The sequence below is a fragment of the Xiphophorus maculatus genome, chromosome 19 (assembly GCF_002775205.1).
Source record: "Xiphophorus maculatus strain JP 163 A chromosome 19, X_maculatus-5.0-male, whole genome shotgun sequence".
Lineage (NCBI taxonomy): Eukaryota > Metazoa > Chordata > Actinopteri > Cyprinodontiformes > Poeciliidae > Xiphophorus > Xiphophorus maculatus.
Window position 1 is genome coordinate 14,121,457 of NC_036461.1, and position 18,835 is coordinate 14,140,291.

An 18,835-nucleotide genomic window follows, 5' to 3' on the forward strand; every position below is an offset into this window, starting at 1 on the left:
CACCGGAGGCTGAACGTTTGATACAAACATGGAACTATGCTATCATGTTGTTCAAGTATCCTTTTTCTGATCTGTTATTCTGAAATTTTGAGGAGCCTGTGTAAATTGTAGCCTCTGTTTCCTGTTCTTAGCTGACCAGAGTTGTACCAGAGTTGCAACTGGAACCCATCAGCTTCAATGTTATGCGTTCAGAGATGGTATTTTGCATCTCCTGGTTGTGAGGCTTGATTATTTGAGTTTTAGTTATTTTCATCTGACGTATGATATCAACAAAGCTTTTTCTTCATGCAACTGCAGCTCAGTCAATATTTTATCTTTTGACACACTTAAGCAAACCTAAATCTTCTTTCTTCCCCATTCTGATGCTCATTTCCAACTTCAGCAAGTTGTCTTTATGAACTCTAGATGACCAAATGCATTGAATTACTGCCATGCAATTGGGTTCCAATCTGTGATAACTCACAATTAAACAGGTGTACCTAAGGAAGTGGCTGCTGAGCATGGCTCTGCTAGTGATTTCTGGATCTGGAGCAGAGTTTCTTCCAATTGAATTTTCGTGAAAAATCTGCAATGGAAAGCATCCAGAAAGCTTCCTGAAAGACACATCTTGTTGTTGAAAAGATGCCTGCTTAGGAAAGCAGAGAAAACATCTACGGAGATTGCAGAGACTACTGAAAATAGATTGAGAACCAGCGTTTTATTTAAAACTGACAGGAAACTGGGGAACCATTGTTTTGTACCTTTTATATATTGGAAAAATATTCCAAGAAATCACTGCAGTTCATGAAAGTTTTAAGAATTTTTTTGTAAAATAGAAATATGTTGGAACCCTTATTTTCTGTTGCATTTAATAAAATGGCATAATAGAAAACTTTTTGCAGAGAATCGGAGGCAAAAAGATAGATAGAAAGATAAATAGATAGCATTTATTGTCATTGAACAGAATTCAACGAAATTTCCATTGCAAACAAATTATGACTGATCTTTGAGGATATCCCAAAAAGTATTAAAAGTTGGAGGATAATGTGATATTTACAATTTTGCTAATTGTTTGAATAGACGTTCAGCTACTGGTCTGATTAAATAAATATCAAATTAAAGCTTATTTGAAGGATATTAAAGATAAAACAAACCGAAGCAGTCTTGTTATCTCTTAAAATGCACAATATATTATTTTGGACCTTTTAGCCTTTACCACAATAATAAAAACAAACGGTACATATTAAACCATCACCTCTGATCACCAATAAAATATTTAAGCATCACCTATAGCTTGGCACCACTTCGTTTGGCACCCAGTGAAATAATTCCCACTTCTTTGAGTCAAAATGTTCAGAAGTGTTTTTGTTCCTCTGCAGGGAGCTGGCGACAGCTTCATCGGAGCACTGGCGTTTTACCTGGCTCACCACCCTGACATGCCTCTGGAAGAGATGGCACGCAGAGCCAATCAGGTGGCAGCGGTGAGCGTGCAGGCCGTCGGCACCCAGACATCATTCCCGTTCAAACAGGACCTGCCAGCCAATTTGTTCTGAGACTTTTCTCTAACTGAACCCCATCTTAATTGACTGAAGCGTCTGAACTCACACTCAAAACAATGAAAATCAAAACAATGTATTTAGTGGACATAATTTATTGAATTAACCCAAACTGACTAAATTTTACACATATCTGAAAATAACAATTTGACATATTTGATCCAAAAGGATGCTTGTTGTTGGTCCTTTCTTCTTCATGTTGAACTCCTCCAGATGTCTTGATCAATCCTTGAGATCTTCCATTCCAGCATTAGCTGGAAGAATCCTCTTCCAGCTAATGCTCTGTATAATCCGTGTAAATAAAACTGTCTGTTCATAACATGTCCATATTCTTTGTTGTATTAAATCGATCTGATCTTCCTCTTCTCAAAGAATAAGACGTGCTTTTTAACTGCAGTGAGAAACAGAATGAAACAAGATAAGAGATGAAGGAATCAGAACTGGAAGTAAAACTAACGCAAGTTCTGAAAATTAAGTTCTTCTGCTGGAATTTTGTGGTTGAAATGGAATCGCACTATAAATCCACAAATCAATGTCCAGAGATTAACTGGTTTGTATTATCTTTGATCAGATGGTCTTTTTTTGTATTCCTTAAATCCATCAAATCTAGTAACTCTCACAATTTAAATCAATAAAAAAAATCAACCAACAGTATGTACTATGATGCTCTCTCATCAAGTTTATTAAATAAAATCCATAGGTACAACGACAATAATGCAGAAAAATCCAGCACAGACTTAGTGCGACGCATGCTGCATTTAGGACATTAACGTATTTTTTTGCGAGAAAAATTGGGAAACCACATTCTCTGCATAATCCAATGGTACGGCTGAGGAAGAGGCGAGTATATATATTGGACTTCCTTCAGGTGCTTTGGAAGGAAGAACTCTTCCTCACCTTTGGTATTACATGAGATTGTTTGTGAAGCAAACCAGCAACCTAGTTCCAGGTTAGGCCTCATCTTACCAAACGGGTCATGTTTTCGCAGCACCAGTTTCTCTCTGAGCCGATTCCTCTTCGTGTTAAAGAAGTATCCTGTCCCAGCAGCGCTTACCATCTGCACCAAGATGGTCCTGAGGGAAAAAGAAACAGGTGAATTCATTACCAATGTCTTTGATCACTGCAGATATAACCCATATGTAACTTTGGTCAGAAGTTTACACAAACATCGTGGACATGAAGGACATTAATTTTCATCTTTTATTCATTAACTGAACTGTTCCTTTTTTCAAATTAGTATGCCAAAGGCAACAGCAAAAACAAGATGTGGGTCATAAGTCTGAATTATTTGTGATTTTATTCTAACCTAGTTGAAACTTCCTAAACAGGCTCAACAAAATAAACATAACATATATTTTTATTTGTTTTAATTTGACAAGATCACAAACAAGAGGCTTGATAACCACCAACTGGTGATAACCACCAGTTGGTGATCATTCAGTCAATGATTGACTGAATTTGCTTGTTTTTCTTTCATAGCACAAAAAAAAAAAAAAAAAAAATCCTTGGCAAACCCAGAACAATAAAAGACTAAATTAATTCAATAATGATTTAATAAGAAAAGTAGCAAGATTTATAGAAGCTGGGAAAGTACCAACTGTCAAGTATGGTGGTGGCACAATCAGCCTGTGGGGCAGTGCTTCAGGGATGCTGAAGCACATCAAGAAAAAGAATGGGATGACTTGGAAGAAGGGATGCTTCTAAATGTTTCAACTTCGTCTCAAATCAGCATCTCGAGAGTTAAAACTTGGACAATTGTGTTTTCCACCACAATAAAGAAACCAAACATCCAATCTGGTGTTGATATTTGGCCAGGCCAGTGTAGCATCAAGAATGATCTGAGTAAAATTGGTGGACTATGTTTAAAAAAAAAGAGTAGAGCTCAGGAAATTATGTCAGATGTTTAGCGATGGCAACAAAAATGTGCGTTCGGAGTGCAGCCTGTGAATGTTAGTAACTGCATGCATCATTTTGACCCTTCGTAGATTAGGGAAAAAAAAAACTATTTACTCGTTACAAAATGGAATTAGTGTCTTTGATGAGTCAACATCTCAAATCTTTAAATATATAAACACAATCGTTTCACTTACTTGGATTTTGCTTTAGCCACTGAAAAGAAGAGCAGAAAATGTTGACTTTAATAACAAGCCTTACGGAAGAAAAACAACGTGTTTATCCTATTTTCAGTCTCATTCGCCGTGAATAAATAGTTAGAGCAGCATACATATTTGTACTGCAAGTAAAAGCTACATTTAAAGAATCAGTGGGAATATCCATCAAGCTATTTCTCAGAGATTATGCTAACTTTAACGCGTAAATGTTGCCGTAAACAATAAGTCCGTTTCAGAGCGGAGAATAAAACCAGAAACTCTATAATGTCTTTCATACTCACAGTTCACGCTGGTAAGAAACATTTTTTCGAATTTACTTTACGAAGATAACGTGAACAAATAAGTTAGCATCAACAGGGGTCACATTGAAGTGTTGCACATCCAGTTCAAGAAAGGTACTTCCGGTATCTCTTAAAGGCGCAGTACAGCAGAGCAACATTGAGAGAGTACATGAGCAAGCATGCTCGACTTACACGAGGATATATTCAGTGAGCTTAATGTTATGTGCGAGAACATGACATTTGTAAAAAAAAAAAAAAAAAGTTTTACAAATCCATCACCATTAAGAGAAAACAGATCTAAAAACTAATGGAAATATTTCACCAACTGCTAAGAAGGGGATGAGGAAAAAATAGCTGCAGGAAATCAATTGCATATTTTATAGGACAAGAAAATTTAAGAACTTTAGGGAAACAAACAAAAAAGACACTGGAATGTCCCAGACCTTAAGTAACATCATGTCACTCCAGTGAAAATGAATGGGCCTGAAACTAATAATGTCACCATGGAAATCCCCTTGCTTGTGTTGTAACTTAATATTGTATCCACAGAAACAGTGGTGCAACAAGTGTTTGAACCTGCCCTCAAGGTTGATTGTATGACTTATAAGACCTCTGTGGTAATATTTTAACAAGGTTCACTCATGCATTTTTACTTCTTTGTGAACTCATTGATCAAGACATCTATAAAAAAAACTGAATATTTTAATACACGTTCTTGAAAAGCAATCAGAACATCAGTCTTTATGGAGGGCCATAGTATATACTATTGCTTTGGAAGAAATTTTAAGGGAACCAAACAGTATACAAACTATACAGTTTTTATTGCTGTTGTTTTTATTTATTCATCTATTGCTTAAAAGTGTGTTTGAGTAAATTTATTTTCCTATTGTGCTTATTTATTTACTGTTTATGACAATTTTAAGTTCAAGACAGCAGTGGAAAAGTTAAACCAGATGCATGTGGAGATTAAAAAAAAAACTTAATAAGGAAAGAAAAACATCCATCACAGGAGCTGGACAAAGGGTTCAAAACCATGAGAAAAATCGCAGCAATTCTAAAAATATTTTTCACAAATTACTTCAATATCTCCATTAAAAAGAAAACCTTTGGCATGTAGTAAAAAGAGAGATTAACTGTATTGTGGAAACCAAGAATTTGGGCTAGTTTCAGAGAACATAAAAGCAGGTAAGCAGATTTCCAGGAACTGAACTAGAAATTACCTTGTACAACATTTCATGTACACTCATTTGTACTTACAGCAACATTGATAAGTGGTTGTACATATTCTTTAAGACCCATGAAACCAAATGTAGTTTTTGTGATTTTCTTCAATGGTTCGCTAATTCACCCTCCGAGTACGTCATTCAGCTCTTTTTATTTCAAATTGATGTGTTCCTGGAAAGAGAATAATGTCTTTACTTTATTGGAAAAGCTTTAATGTTTAAGAACCATTATAAAAATAGGGGTAAGTAAGTCTGTTCAATCACAAAGGGCCCTTCAGCTACAATTCAAGTATTAATTTCATTATGTTCTCAGGATTAAAAAAAAACTAAAAAAACCTTGCACTAATTGGCTATGTTCTCCAAAGCTCATCCTTATTAAAACGGAAGCTCCAGTGTGTGTGACAGTGTGGTCTCACAAGTACTGAGATTAGATAAAAACAAGAAGTACTAAGTAAACAGGTACAAATGAGACAAAATGCAGCTGTAATAGTGAACCCATGAGGGGGAGAAGCCAGGCATTAAAGCGGAAATGAACATGAATGTTATTGGATGGGGCCGAGTGGCACTGTAACCAGGCAGAGAGCAGCTGTCAGGATGTGTGTGGAGGAGACTGCGTCACTAAAGGATAATTCTGAGAAGGAGGCTGAGACCACAAGCTTCGTCTCTCCTTCTCATCCTCCTCTTCCTCTATCAACACCCCACCCACTCTGCACTCTCCACTCCGGACGTTCGGTCCTCTTTCCGTCTCCCACTTCAGCACATGGACGGATGCTCATCACTCTGTCTCACATGCTCTTCCTTTTCATTCATAACCCAGTTATGTCACAGTTTCCCTCTGCTTTATTATTATTATTTTTTAAATAACTCTAATCTAGAAGGGGCACAGCCTGACAACAGGTATTTGGGTATTCAAGCCAGTTCTGGGAAATCAAAGTCTAAGTTTTAATTGATGAATAATTACCAAAAATGAAAAGTTTAATAAATAGCTTTTGGTTTGAAAACTACAAATCTCATTGAAAGTATTCCTCACTTTAAATGAGTCTCAATTTACATCATAAAGCTGTCAGCTAAATGTGTTCACCTTACAGTCCTAGCCTTTTACACACCTGCTGTAGCTGTAAATGCTAACAGCAGGTGAGTAAGTGTGCCAATAAAGTCTTGCCATGATGTTTATTAATTACCAGTATTAAATCAATGTCCTTTCAAAACAAATATCAAATACTCACATAGAGGATCTACCTGAGAAAAACAATTCTGAACGGTTTCAACTAAGTGTCGCCGTGAAGCCTCCATCCAAGTCATTGGATATTTGGATTGTTTACCAGCTCTTGCATCAGCCCAAGAGCTGAATTGGAAATGGACAAAAGTGTTGATGATCATGTCAGAAATGTGAAGAAAAAAACTAAGTTTGTATGACTTTTACACAGAAACCTGATAAAAGCAACATCTGAGATGTAATCACTTTTTTTTTCCAGTTCTGATTCGGGATTCAGACTCTTGCTGATTCCGTTTTCAATTTTCTCTCAGTGTTCATAAGGCCCCAGCTGCATTGGAAACTGTCAGATTCCAGTGGAAGGAGTCATCATGGGCACCTAATTAGCCAATCGGAAACTCGAGGCCATGCTGCTCTAGTCAATAAATAAGGAAATCGATTATTCTTTTACCATACATTAAACTAGAGAAAAGGTCAGAATTTAACTACAGTAATGTACTGTAAAAAGTGATTGGTTTAAAACAATGCAATAAAGTTTCGACTAGATGGGAATGATTACTCTAATAGGTCAATTTGTTGCATGATTTGTTGAATTGATCAGGGAAATTAAAAACCTAAAAGGTGTTAATCTTTCTTTCTCTCTTCAGATTTGATGGCACTAGAGCCGTTTGGTCAGAGTTATTGAACAGGAAATAGGATAAAAACTGAAAGGTGGACAAGGACAAACAAACTCTCATATTGCGAACCCTTTCCACTATTACACCACACACCACATTAGCAGTTATCTAATAACCATTTCCTAAAGAAAATCAATCCCTGTTTATTAAAAAACAATTGTAATCCACAGTGTAATGTAATAAGAAGCCAGAGGTTGGGGTTGTAAGGGTACTTTTTTGGAGAAATCTATAAAAAAAAAAAAAAGCATTACCAACCAAAGCCAAACATAACAAGATGAGCTGTAAAAAACATAAATGGATAACATTTAGCTAAAACAAATATAATAATAACTGCAAGACAAAACAAACACTTAGGTCCATGTATGAAAACTCAATTGAAACAGTTATATTTTTGCACTAAAACTTTTAAAACTAAAGAGAAGGTAATAATTCCAAGGTAAGAATGCTCTGGAGATCATTCATCAAAATTCATGCTTAATTAGTCCATCAATACTGAAAATGTTATGGACAAAATTGGTGTCTTATATGCTTTCTTAATTCAATGTTTCATTTTTTTGTTTGTTTATTGTTGCTTCTTGAAAAGCAAAGTTTATGTTTTTTAAGGATCAGGCATGTAGCTTATTGATTTGTGTTTTCAAAAGAGTGCTTCATGTCTTCAACCATGTCTGCAGGAGCTTTTGTGACACTTCATTGGACTGTAATTTATTAATATAAAATGATTTATCAATGACTTTGTTTACTAAGTTTGTTTACATCTTAAATGTGTTTTACTGTTTATTATTATGCTTTTTTAAAGATTTCCATATAAATTCCATAAAACATAACATGTAAAATATTAGGGTTTAGCATCAAATTCATCATAGAAGCATTCATTGTAGAATCAAAAAGGCATCCAACCGTTTTTTCCCTCATCCAACCCTTTTTCGTTCCTCATCTATTGGTGTCATATCCAACTATTTTTATTATTTATCAAAACTGATTCAACTGATTATTGATTAAAGTTTTATATTATAATGCTTATTATGCACAATTGAAAGTGTGCAAGAATCCAATACATTTAGCACTTATTTGAGCTTGGCCTATTTTAGATGTTTTGATGGCCCTGCTCAGAGCATCACTTTACTGTGGCAACTTACTGCTTCTCAATTCTTCATATCAGCTCACCTGAAATAACCCCAGAATATTGCTCTGAAGCCCCCATGCCAGCTCGGACTACCTGTGTACCGTCGGGTTTTTGAACTCTTGCTTTGTCCTTACATGAAACACATCTTCTACAGTATTCTACGTCTGAAAGTGTGGGAAACAGTTTCTGAATTAAATGCTGTCTGATTTGATGCGAGATAATAAGTGTTTACTTTCACTACAGGCTGCTGATTATTAATAATTTCAGCCACACAGTTTCAGAAACACCAACAAGTCCCTCACTTACTGTCAAAACAACTGTTTGCTGTTCTTTTGACCCACCAACCTGATCACAGCAGGTGATATGGTGAGTCATGCACAGACTCTGAGGCACCAACACTTTGCACTGGTTCACAACTCCCTGGCTTGCGTCAGCACAATGTCCTATTAACTATTATATGAAGGATGGAATGAATAACAAGAGCTCATCTCATGGAGCGTTTTTTCATCTTTATTTCCAGATCATATCTGAATCTCACATCTGAATTTGCGCTGAAGCAAGGAATCTGTAGCTACAGAAGCATAAAAGCAGAATGCTGTTCGGTGCATGTATGATGCATCAGGGTGCATCTAATGAGTAATTATGAAAGGAGAGGAACAGAAGCAGAGGGCATTTTTGATAAACTGATCTCAAGACTTATTGCAATAGCATTAAATAACCATTGTGTTGCAAAAGCTAATCTTTGCCCTATTAAAACTCAAATTAAAAGCATTTGTTGCCTTTAGGGTTTTGCATGTCAAGATACAATAAAATAATCGGATCTTTCAAAAGCTATCTTAATCAGTCTGTGATTATGAACAAAATCCCATATGGTCACTGGAGTGGACATGGTTTTATAAGCAATTTAATATTTGCATTTGTGTTGATACTGATGGGACACTTGCATGTAAACATTTTCAATGGAATCCAGAGTATCAATCCAAACGCTGCAGTCTCCAGGCAACCACTGCAAACAGTGTCCTTCAACCAACAGGGCCAGAAATGTTGAGCACCTCAGGAGTATTTTGCCAGACCTTCTGTAATATTATAAGTAAAAACATTAATAACACAGAATCATGATAAAAGCTTAACATGATTAGTAAAACATTGAAGTTTTGTTTTTATACTGTGTGTATTTCAATAACTCATCTGTCCAATAACATGGATATCATGTGTCACTATCGATATTTTATCTGAAATATTGACCATTATTCTATGTTATTTTTAAAAACCATTAAATAGATGTAAAGTCTGCTGCAATAAAGCATATTTTTGTTTTTAGGTTGTAACATAGTGGCTTTCTACCAAATCAGCCATTTTGCAGACTGGTTTGAATGTGTGGGTTACAATTAGAGGGTTTTAATTGATGAAGCTTACAAGTGCAGTACTTGACCTATAGGATGGCTGACATGCAGGTAATGCTAGTGACAGGGCCTATGATTGTCTCTCAGACATTAGGTAGGTATGATTGACATTGTCTTTAGTTGGTAGAGCTGAGGAGCAGAAATTTGATGAAGAAGAGAACGAATTGCCACCTGACGGAACTCTAGAACAAAAGTAAAACATGATATATCAGGAGATAAAAACTCAACTAATTTAAATGTATGAAAAAACTAATCAAGAATAATAATTCTCACACGAGAAATAGAAAATAATCACTCTATAGAAAATAATCGTGTGAGATTACAAAATCTCACATGATATAATTTTAAGTTATTTAGATCTATTTTCAATCAGTGTGTTAAAAATGTATAAACATGTTTCCACTGAGACACTTTAAAAGTATTAGCAATTTTTATTTGACATTTGTCATCACTGTGTCTGCATAGAACAGGGTGTATTTAATTTATTGCAAGGAATGCAAAATATTTCTTTCCCATGCCCCCTAAGAAGAAAACCCATAGGAAGAAAAATCCAGTGTGATGTTTCGAAATTTTATGAATTGAATGAATATATGTAAAATGGTATTCAGTATTTTTAAATTTTTTCCTAATAATGAACATGCAGAAACTGCCACTGCTCCAGAGTGGTAAACAGTCAATACTCCTTCTTGTTTAGAAGTTGTTAAGGTTTTTTTCATACTTATTAAAAAAAGCAAACTTTATGTGAGCAAAATGAAATAAACTTATGTAGATCTATTTTATCTGCTCATCGCTGGAAGTTCAAAGGAGCAGAATATATAGATCCTCTGGGCTAAAGTTCCTTCAATCCAGAATACTTTAGTTTAAATCACTAATTTTACTAAACACAGGTTTGATAATTACAACACCACAGTACGACTCCAGTGGAGTAAAGGTTTATAGGTAACAAACCCATGAGGAGTAGTCGCCTAGACAGCAGTGTCATCCCTGGTAGTCCCCAGATTCAGCACCATCCAGGGTGGTGATGACACGCTGAAGAGCACAATGTTGTACCTGATTTAACTCTTTGGGTAGACTCTTTGCCTCGCTGTGACTCACAAGTCTGAAGAAACATGCAGAAAGTGAAATGAGTCACAATCATTTGAGTTCCCTGCTGGGAAATAAATCTCAGGAGACAAATGCTGACTCATCAAGGAATACAAAAAGATTTGCACAGATTAACGAGAGCTGGAGCCTTACCAACAATGATGGCGCATCTGTGTTGCAGGCCCTTATAATACAGAGAACAGTAAGGATAAGGGCAAAACACAGTGAAAAAGAAAATGTATTCCCTCTTAAGACCTCTTGAGGAGCTCATGGTAGAAAACAGACCAGATTCTTAACGCCAGTCTGTTCATAAACTGAACCACAGTGAGAAATTGGGAACAGAGAGGTTTTAATCTTGTAAATATAAGTTATGTTGAGTGTCATGTATTTATTGTGTTGTTTTTCTAAACACAATTCAATCATTAAACATCATTATAAATGTTCTCGTTGTGGAATGGGCGTGTTTCAGTCATGACAAAACATGAAACCGTTGCAGTCAGTAGTAAAGCTTCACCTACTTTATGAAAATAAAATTTCATGTCCCCCTGCTTTGACTGGGAAAACAACTTTTACTACTGAAGAAGGGGGCATGATTTATTGCAGAAAGACTCTGGAAGAAAAAGCTATCAGGCTATATCTTACTTCTTAAAACAGAATAAATTGCATCATTTTTCTCTTTTTTTGATGCAGTTTTGTGGTCCATACGCTTGACCCATTGGTGGCGGTAATGCTTCCTATAGTTGTTTACCAACCACCATGACAACGAAGACGAAGAACAATAAGGAAGGAGCCATTTTGGATATGGTGCTTCAATATTTAGGAGGTGGGTCTGGCTTTTTGTCCCCCCAAGTTTATGTGCTATATAGTTTAAAGCAGATGTCCCAAACCCTGTTCCCACTGTCCCACACCACAAGGCAAGATAATCTCACTGAAGTGCCATGGATTTGTTGAGGTTAGGCCTAATATAGAGAAGAAATATATTTTTCAGACTGTAATATAGATTCTAAATTCAACTATATGGCTAAAAGATTAACTTTTGTCTATTTTATCTTCTTTTCATCTTGATTTTTATTTTTTAAACCAGAGACATAAAAAAACACTTTTGATTGAAACTTCTGACCTTCTGGTTATATTACTCTTAATAAAATTTCTTCCATCCCCCAAGTTTTTGTGCACAAATGAGTTATTTTAACAGTTACACAACCCAGTGGAGCATTTCATATCCAGCTTCTTTTATGAAATGTCACTTGGTATTTATATTGCTTTTTTTAGGGAATAGCAGAAGCTCAGAATAATTACACATTTAATGTTGAAAATCCAAATTAAAACAGCAGCTCTCATAATGCTGTTTTTTTTTTATTTCTTTTCTTTGGGACTTTCAGGACACTTTTACACCCACATCTTTGCTTACATTGGAGTGCTGAACCAAAACACATTCTCTCTGGGGATTCTGTCAGCTTGTCCTCACTTTCTGTCTTCAATTCATTACCAGTGAGGCTGTTCCAGAAAATGCTGCATGATCACATCACACCCTGCCCTTGTCTTGGCTGTCACTGGGGCTTTTGAAGAAACTCATCTGCGTCTGAACATCTTTATTCAGCTGTCCACTATCACTGGGAAAAGCACAAGCAAAATCTCTCTCAGGGTGGATGTTTTTGCTTTAAGGATGACCCAGATTTGACTGTTCACGTTCTGCCTCGGTGTGAGAAGATCTAATCTCATGTGTACACTATGCTGGAAGTCTCATCTCTCCTTTGTTTTTGTGTAAATCCTGTGAGCAACATTTACATTTGAACATGCTGTATTAATAGTATCCTGTGTGGCATTTAAAAACCAGTACAGCTGATATATTTATTGCCATCATTTTTTAGCTGGCATCCTATCCAACGCCTGTTTAAAGTCATCAACAAGAGCTGGTGAAGGCAAAAACAAACAGCAGAAGGGCCTGAATTGTCTCCCCACTTGCGTAAATGGAAGCAGTTGAGTCATTCATGATGTCACACACCGATGTGCATCTGATTGCTATGGTTACACCAATCTCTGGATAATGAAGTTCTCATATTGGATTTCCACAACACTAGCAGGTCTGTTGAGATAGGCTTACTGTCTGTCTAAGATGATAATTTAAAGAGTTTACTGTAACAGAAACACAATGCTTAAGAGTTGACCTAGTGTTTGTCAGATTTCAGCTGATGTGAGCAGCTTTGAAATAGTGTTCATAACATGATGAGTTTCATTTGTTTTTAAGATTAAGTCTCACAAATGGTCGAAAAATATATTTTGACTAAAAACTTCAGTTCTGCCTTGTGAGGACTTCAGTCTGCATGCTTAAAATGAAAAAGAGGAGATTTTTTTTCTGGGTTAGGAGGAAGGTTATTAGTATTTCTTAAAGGAATCAACATTAAAATTTCAGTAGAGATAAAAGAAAACCAAACATGTAACACTAATAAATTATCTCCTCATTGCTTATGAGCTATATGAACAGGAAGTGACAGACCTGATCTGCAGGTCTTTAAGACAAACATACTTTTCTATATGATTAAAATGTAAACATTACAAACAACCTGACTCTCAGTTGTCAAGAAGAAAATAATTTTAATGGTCCAATCTGAACTTTACCAATGTTTCTTAAATAAACTTTTGTGGCAGTAATGGCCTTTATGCACAGTAATCAGACAGAAAATGGATGGAGATAATGGTGTAAAACATGTAATAAAGGTAATAAATCAAATCTTGATTGACTGAGCAAATGACTATCTCTACGTCACACTGCCATAAATGTTATTACCTATTGATCCCCCTCATGAAATAAGCTAAACCTCTTCACTGAGTGCAGTCTGACTTTTCTAATAGACTAGGTTTTCTGTCAGCTTGATTTTCTCTGTGTATTTGAAGATAGCCCAGGCTTTTGGGTGAGGAGTTCTGAGGAGGTACTGATCAGCCAATCAGAAATTAAGAGTCCAGTAACCATGGCAGCAAGCCATGGTGGAACAAATATCTGAAGGACAAAACATCTGCAGATGTAAAATATTAATAATGGAAAAAATGTTAAAACAACAGCTCAGAAGTTGGGAAAACAATTCATAATTTTGGGAAACCAGTAAATCAATTTGAGAAAGCTGCTCTAACGGTGTGAGGAGTAAAACAACCAGTATGAGGTCTTTATTTGGCCTCTAACTTTCCCAGATTCTGGGCAAAAACACCCAATGGAAGAAGCGACATAATTCCCAGTTTTCAGAATTTGAAGTAACTGTTGCTGACATCTTAGTGCTAAATAACACAGCACACCTTAAGAGGTCTATGTGCCTCAGATCCTCAGAGTCTGGAATGTACTTTAGACACCACGGGGTAAATCACACCTTCAATTGGCTGATCATATTTCTCAATTCTGTCTTACAAAAATATTTCATATTCTTCATGGATTTGTTTAATGACCTTGGGATGATTCTGTATCACTTTTACATTACATGTTGATTTCTGTCAAATAAACTTATCTACATTGACCCTCTTTGGTCATTGAATGAATAAAAACAAACCATATGGTACAGAAATGGAAAGAAAAGCTGCACGAGACTGTGGATATGGCTGTGAAATGATTTGTAAAACGTAAAGAAGGTTAAAAGGTGTTACCATACATTAATCCAGTTCTATATTTGCCTAGATCTGCCTGATGAGTCCATAATCGGCTGCTGCCTTACAGAGTGATGACCACTGTGTTTTCAAGAGTAATGTTATAAAACAGGCATCCAGTGTGTCCTCCTCCCATCTGTTCTCGCTCCTCGGTCTCTATTTCTCCATGTTCCATGACGCAAAGCAAGAGTGGGAGTGGACAAACCTTCTGCTCCCCGAGAGGACTGAGTGGGCTGCCGCCATCCGCTTCGTACGCAGCGGCGATGCAGCCAGAGATGGAGGTTTATGGCAAAGAGGAGAGTGAGGGAGGAGGGACGTAGAGAGGAGGGGGGGGAGCTTTTCAACAAAAGTGAGTGAAAGCCTAAGAGAAAGACATGGTGGAGACAGAGAGACAAATAATGGGACTGAATGGGGAGGCAGGAGAGGAGAGAGAGTGAATGATAGCTCAGACTGAAGGATGTTTTTAAAGGGGAGGAAGGATGGTATGAGGGAGACATGGATGGGTGAAGAAGGAGCCTGTTAATGAGGAGATTAGGACATGAAGCAAGAGGAGAAGACCGGTCTTAAAAAAACAAGCCAGAATCAATATTATAGGGCCTGAAGTAACACACAGCATTAATATAGCAAATTAGTAAGACATCAGAACCATAAAGCCAAGAACATTAAGAGCTTCTCTTAAACTTCTTTTTTATGTCTGTTACCTTTTCATAGGTATAGAATCAACTTAATACTTTTATTGTGACTAATTACTGATACCAAATAAACCAGTCATTAATTAATTTTCCATACCTTGATTTGTGAAATGAATAAGTCACCCTTTAAGAAACCTCCCCCGGCCCCAAAATTAAAATAAACTGGCTTGCTTAAATAAATATAGAGAAAGTAATAAGTGGTTAATGAAAAGAAGTGATACAACTATGGTTAATCCTGCTGCCAAAAGAACGGTTCTTTGTACGTTTGTGTTAGTTTAACTTTTAATTGTGTTCAACTGTGTATATTTCAATTTAAAAGTTAATTGCAGCACAAGCAGCACACACATAAGAGGAATCATTTGTAGATCAAATTATGTGACAGTTTTCACAGAAATATCTATTTTTATATTATTTTAACATTATCTAAAGTTTGGTTGTAAAGTTTATGGTTACATTAAAAAATATCTCATCGAGTGTAAATGTTAAAGAATTGTATGATTCTGATGTCATTAAGTATTCCTTTATAGTATAAAAATAGATACATTTATTGTTTTAGGCTGTGGGACATTCCCTAATCCAGACTCATTTTTGTTGGTGGCCCATACTTTATGACCATCCTACCCTTCAAAGGTTATTTTAAATTCATGCATAAAACTCAGTTCTTTCACAAGTTTTTAGTTTCAGTTTCAGGTTATATGTTAAGCAATGTAGTTAACGACAGTAGCCATTACAAACGCACACAAGGTTTTAACAGATTTTAACTGAACCAGGATGTTTGCTTTGGAGGAAAGGGCCTTTAGCTTCTGCTTTTTAAAGCTTTAGTCACGATATAAGGAGAAGACAAGAGATAACTGTCACACTAGATCTCAAAAAGTATTTACCAGATATGCCTGCAATTTCTCTCATCAGTCTTCTCTACCAGTTTCTGCCTTGTCTGTATTGTCTTTTTTATCAGCTTTATATAGAAAAAAGCAGTTATAGTAATGTCTCCGATGTCCTACATTGTCTCTAATTATGTCTGACTTTCTTTAGCTGTTTTTTTTGTGCCTTTGTCTTGAATAACATTTTTACACAATGAGATTGTTTTAATCTTTTATAACCTCTCTGCAAAGTATGGCCTTAGCTAAATGATCCAAATGATCAAGTGTTACGAAAATCTTAGACAGCAGTTAGATTAACTATACTTGAGAGACAGGTGAACACAAAAAGACTGAATGCGCAACTAAAAAATGATTCACCAAAGAATTAGTCGGATGAATTGTACACATGTAACCCGATTGTAATAACTTTTTATTTTTAAATGTTCTAATGTTTGTTTTCAGTTGAATTACACAGGATATGTCACATTTAAGTTGGACAAACTGGGTGTGTATATTTTGTGTTCCTGCTATAATTACCTTGGCCATTCTTCTTGGGCAATTTGTCTGAAGGGTTTTTTTTTTTTGTCTATTCTTGTGTTTTGTATTCTTAGCAGCTTGGTGTTTGTTTATGCTTTGTTCAGTTAATGCTACTAATGATCCCAGTATTCCCCTGTATTTACCTGGTTTTATTCATTCCCAACAGTCATCCTCTTTCAGTTGCTATAACCACTCACCCGTTTCAACTCCAGCAAACGCCTTCCCAGTAGGTATCCTGGTGTGCTTTTGCCCATTTTAGCTTCAGCTGATTTCTCACTGGGTTGCCTCCAGTATTATTCACAAAATTTTAGATTTCATTTGGATTATCTATTATTAAATGGCTGTGACTGCCTGCAATTGGGTTCTGCAACATCACAAAACATGCCATGGCTATTGATTCTCATGTAATTTACTTGGTTTATGACTTGATTTGTTGTGGTGCATTAAGCGAATTAACTCATAAAACCCTTTTTCCTCAATGCAATGAAAACATTCAGTTATGCTGATCCAATTTAATTGCGTCTGGACAATGATCCGAGACACCCTGCAAATCCCTCTCAGACTGACCAAAAAAAAAGAAAGGGCAGGATTTCGAAGTGGCCTAGTTAAAGTCTGGGTTTAAATTCCATTGAGATTATGCGGTGTAACATTAAGCAGGCTGTTCATGTTAAAAACTCCCCTGTACAGATTTTCTAAAACAGTTCTGCAAAGAAAGTGAAAGGGCTTGATGGCAGCCCTATCAAATGTTGCACGGCTGGTTGTTAGATTTAGGAGACAATTACTTTTTTCACACATGGCAAAGTTGGTTTAGATAGTTTTTTCTTTAATAAATACAATATGTACTTGAAAATTGTATATATGTATTTTATTTATTCAAGTTAACTTTGTCTGAAATTAAAATTTGTTTAAAAATTTTAATCTTTTAAATCTTAAATGGGATTTCAGTGAAAGACAAACTGTGGAAAAATGTAAATGGGCAATGGGTTATAGTGCTACAAACTCATTTTATTTTAAGATTGCTCCTACCTGTAGTTTTGTGTTTTTCACTAATCTAGCTCTTCCCAGTTAAGAATAAATGGTCCTCGCGTTGACCTCTGTCTATTTTCTGATCCCCCCCCAGTCCTCCTGCCTTCTGCTGCTTATCTTTAGTAACCAAACCCCCTCGTGGTCCATTGATGGCTATTTTACAATTTGGCTAAAAGCAGCTCTGATGTAACAAGCGACACCTTCTGTTTCCAGGCAACCTCAGCAATTATGCTACTGCCAGAAGAGAGGGAAAGGGAGGAAGTAGCACCCATAGGCCCCCCGCCTTTGTTCATCTTGGCTGGCCCCGGCTCCATCCGTCATCTAAGCCCAGTGCTTCCATGCAAGGCCAGTGACGAGGGCCATAGCAGCATGCTGCTCTTCCTGCCGCTCTCATTAAATCGTCTGTTTCCTGTACTGCAGTGGTCTGGTGAGGACGTCTATGAGAACTCGACTGGCTGTACAGAAACTCTCTGCTGCCCTCTTTTGTTCAGTAATGCTCAGAATGACTTCCACAATCTGTTAGCCTGTAAATTACTAAAATGGGTATTGAAAAAACTTCAGAACACTGATTAGAAAGTGCTTCACACAATGATGTAAATTATAATCAAGGATTAGAAGTGAAAGTGATTTTAGCATTTGAAGTGGATTTTATTTCCTTCTCAAAAGTAAGTTTTGTTCCTGTGCTAGATTTATGCTCTTTGGCATAAATCTGGTAGACATACCTTCCAAAGCTGTCATTTTCTACTATTTTCTGTTTAGAAATATCAAACAAAAGAGTCTGTAGCAAATGTTTGGGCATTTTGCATTAGTGGAGTTTCTTGCACAATTGTCAGCCTGCATGAGTTCCCTCTTCCGCAAAAGAAAATGTGACAGGAAATTTCACTAGGTGCAACTATTAAGACAAATATGTTAGGCTTTTGATATGCCAGTAATATATGCTGTAAATGAGATGCATCAGTTGGTGGTAAGAAACATCATTTCAACCAATATCATGTGGGGAAAAAAACAATATTGAGGTTTAAAAGATTACTCACAAGTCACAAATATTAAACTCTTGATGACTAGTAATATCAACAAGCATATTACTCTAAAGTAATATGCTTGTTTATATTTGAGAAAGCTAAACACAAAGTAGTAGAATATCGGAGTACAGGGGACCCATTTTTCATGCAGTGATGTGAGGCTCTAATGGAAACCAAACCTTGGAAGTCTTGTCAAGTCATCATGAATTGGTACCTGGCAAATAAATGATTTCATACAATCAGGCTGTATTTTCACAATAATTTCACCTTTGGAGTGTGTTACCCTTAAACTCCCATCAAATTGTTTCAGCAGGAAAGAACATACCTGGAATAGTACTCACTTTAGAACAAAAATGTTTTCAAAGATAAACATATTGTGGCTAATACAAATAATTACACATTTGCATTGCAATTTTAAA

General features: G+C 36.2%; 2 protein-coding genes and 1 long non-coding RNA gene across 4 annotated transcripts in view; 2 read left to right on the top strand and 1 right to left on the bottom strand.

Moving 5' to 3' along the window:
- The window catches only part of rbks (ribokinase), a 34,936-nt gene extending 33,082 nt beyond the window's left edge, over positions 1-1,854 (top strand). Inside the window, exon 9 of the mRNA XM_005799162.2 lies at positions 1,359-1,854. Within this exon, the coding sequence (XP_005799219.1) occupies positions 1,359-1,532 (174 nt within the window). The 3' untranslated portion in view covers positions 1,533-1,854. The remainder of the gene's footprint in view (positions 1-1,358) is intronic.
- On the bottom strand, positions 1,615-4,055 carry mrpl33 (mitochondrial ribosomal protein L33). Its single transcript, XM_005799111.2, has 4 exons — positions 3,928-4,055; positions 3,626-3,644; positions 2,502-2,608; positions 1,615-1,926 (listed from the first exon to the last, which is right to left on the bottom strand). Exons 1-4 carry the CDS (start codon positions 3,947-3,949, stop codon positions 1,877-1,879), a joined length of 198 nt encoding a protein of 65 aa, XP_005799168.1. The 5' UTR covers positions 3,950-4,055; the 3' UTR covers positions 1,615-1,876.
- On the top strand, positions 2,539-18,629 carry LOC111612261. Of its 2 annotated transcripts, none has more exons than XR_002754497.1 (3): positions 2,539-2,627; positions 11,340-11,472; positions 17,608-18,629. It is a non-coding gene; the product is annotated as an uncharacterized LOC111612261 (long non-coding RNA). The 2 variants fall into 2 exon arrangements; XR_002754498.1 differs by lacking the exon at positions 17,608-18,629 and adding an exon at positions 12,032-14,098.
- The last annotated feature ends 206 nt before the right edge of the window (positions 18,630-18,835 follow it).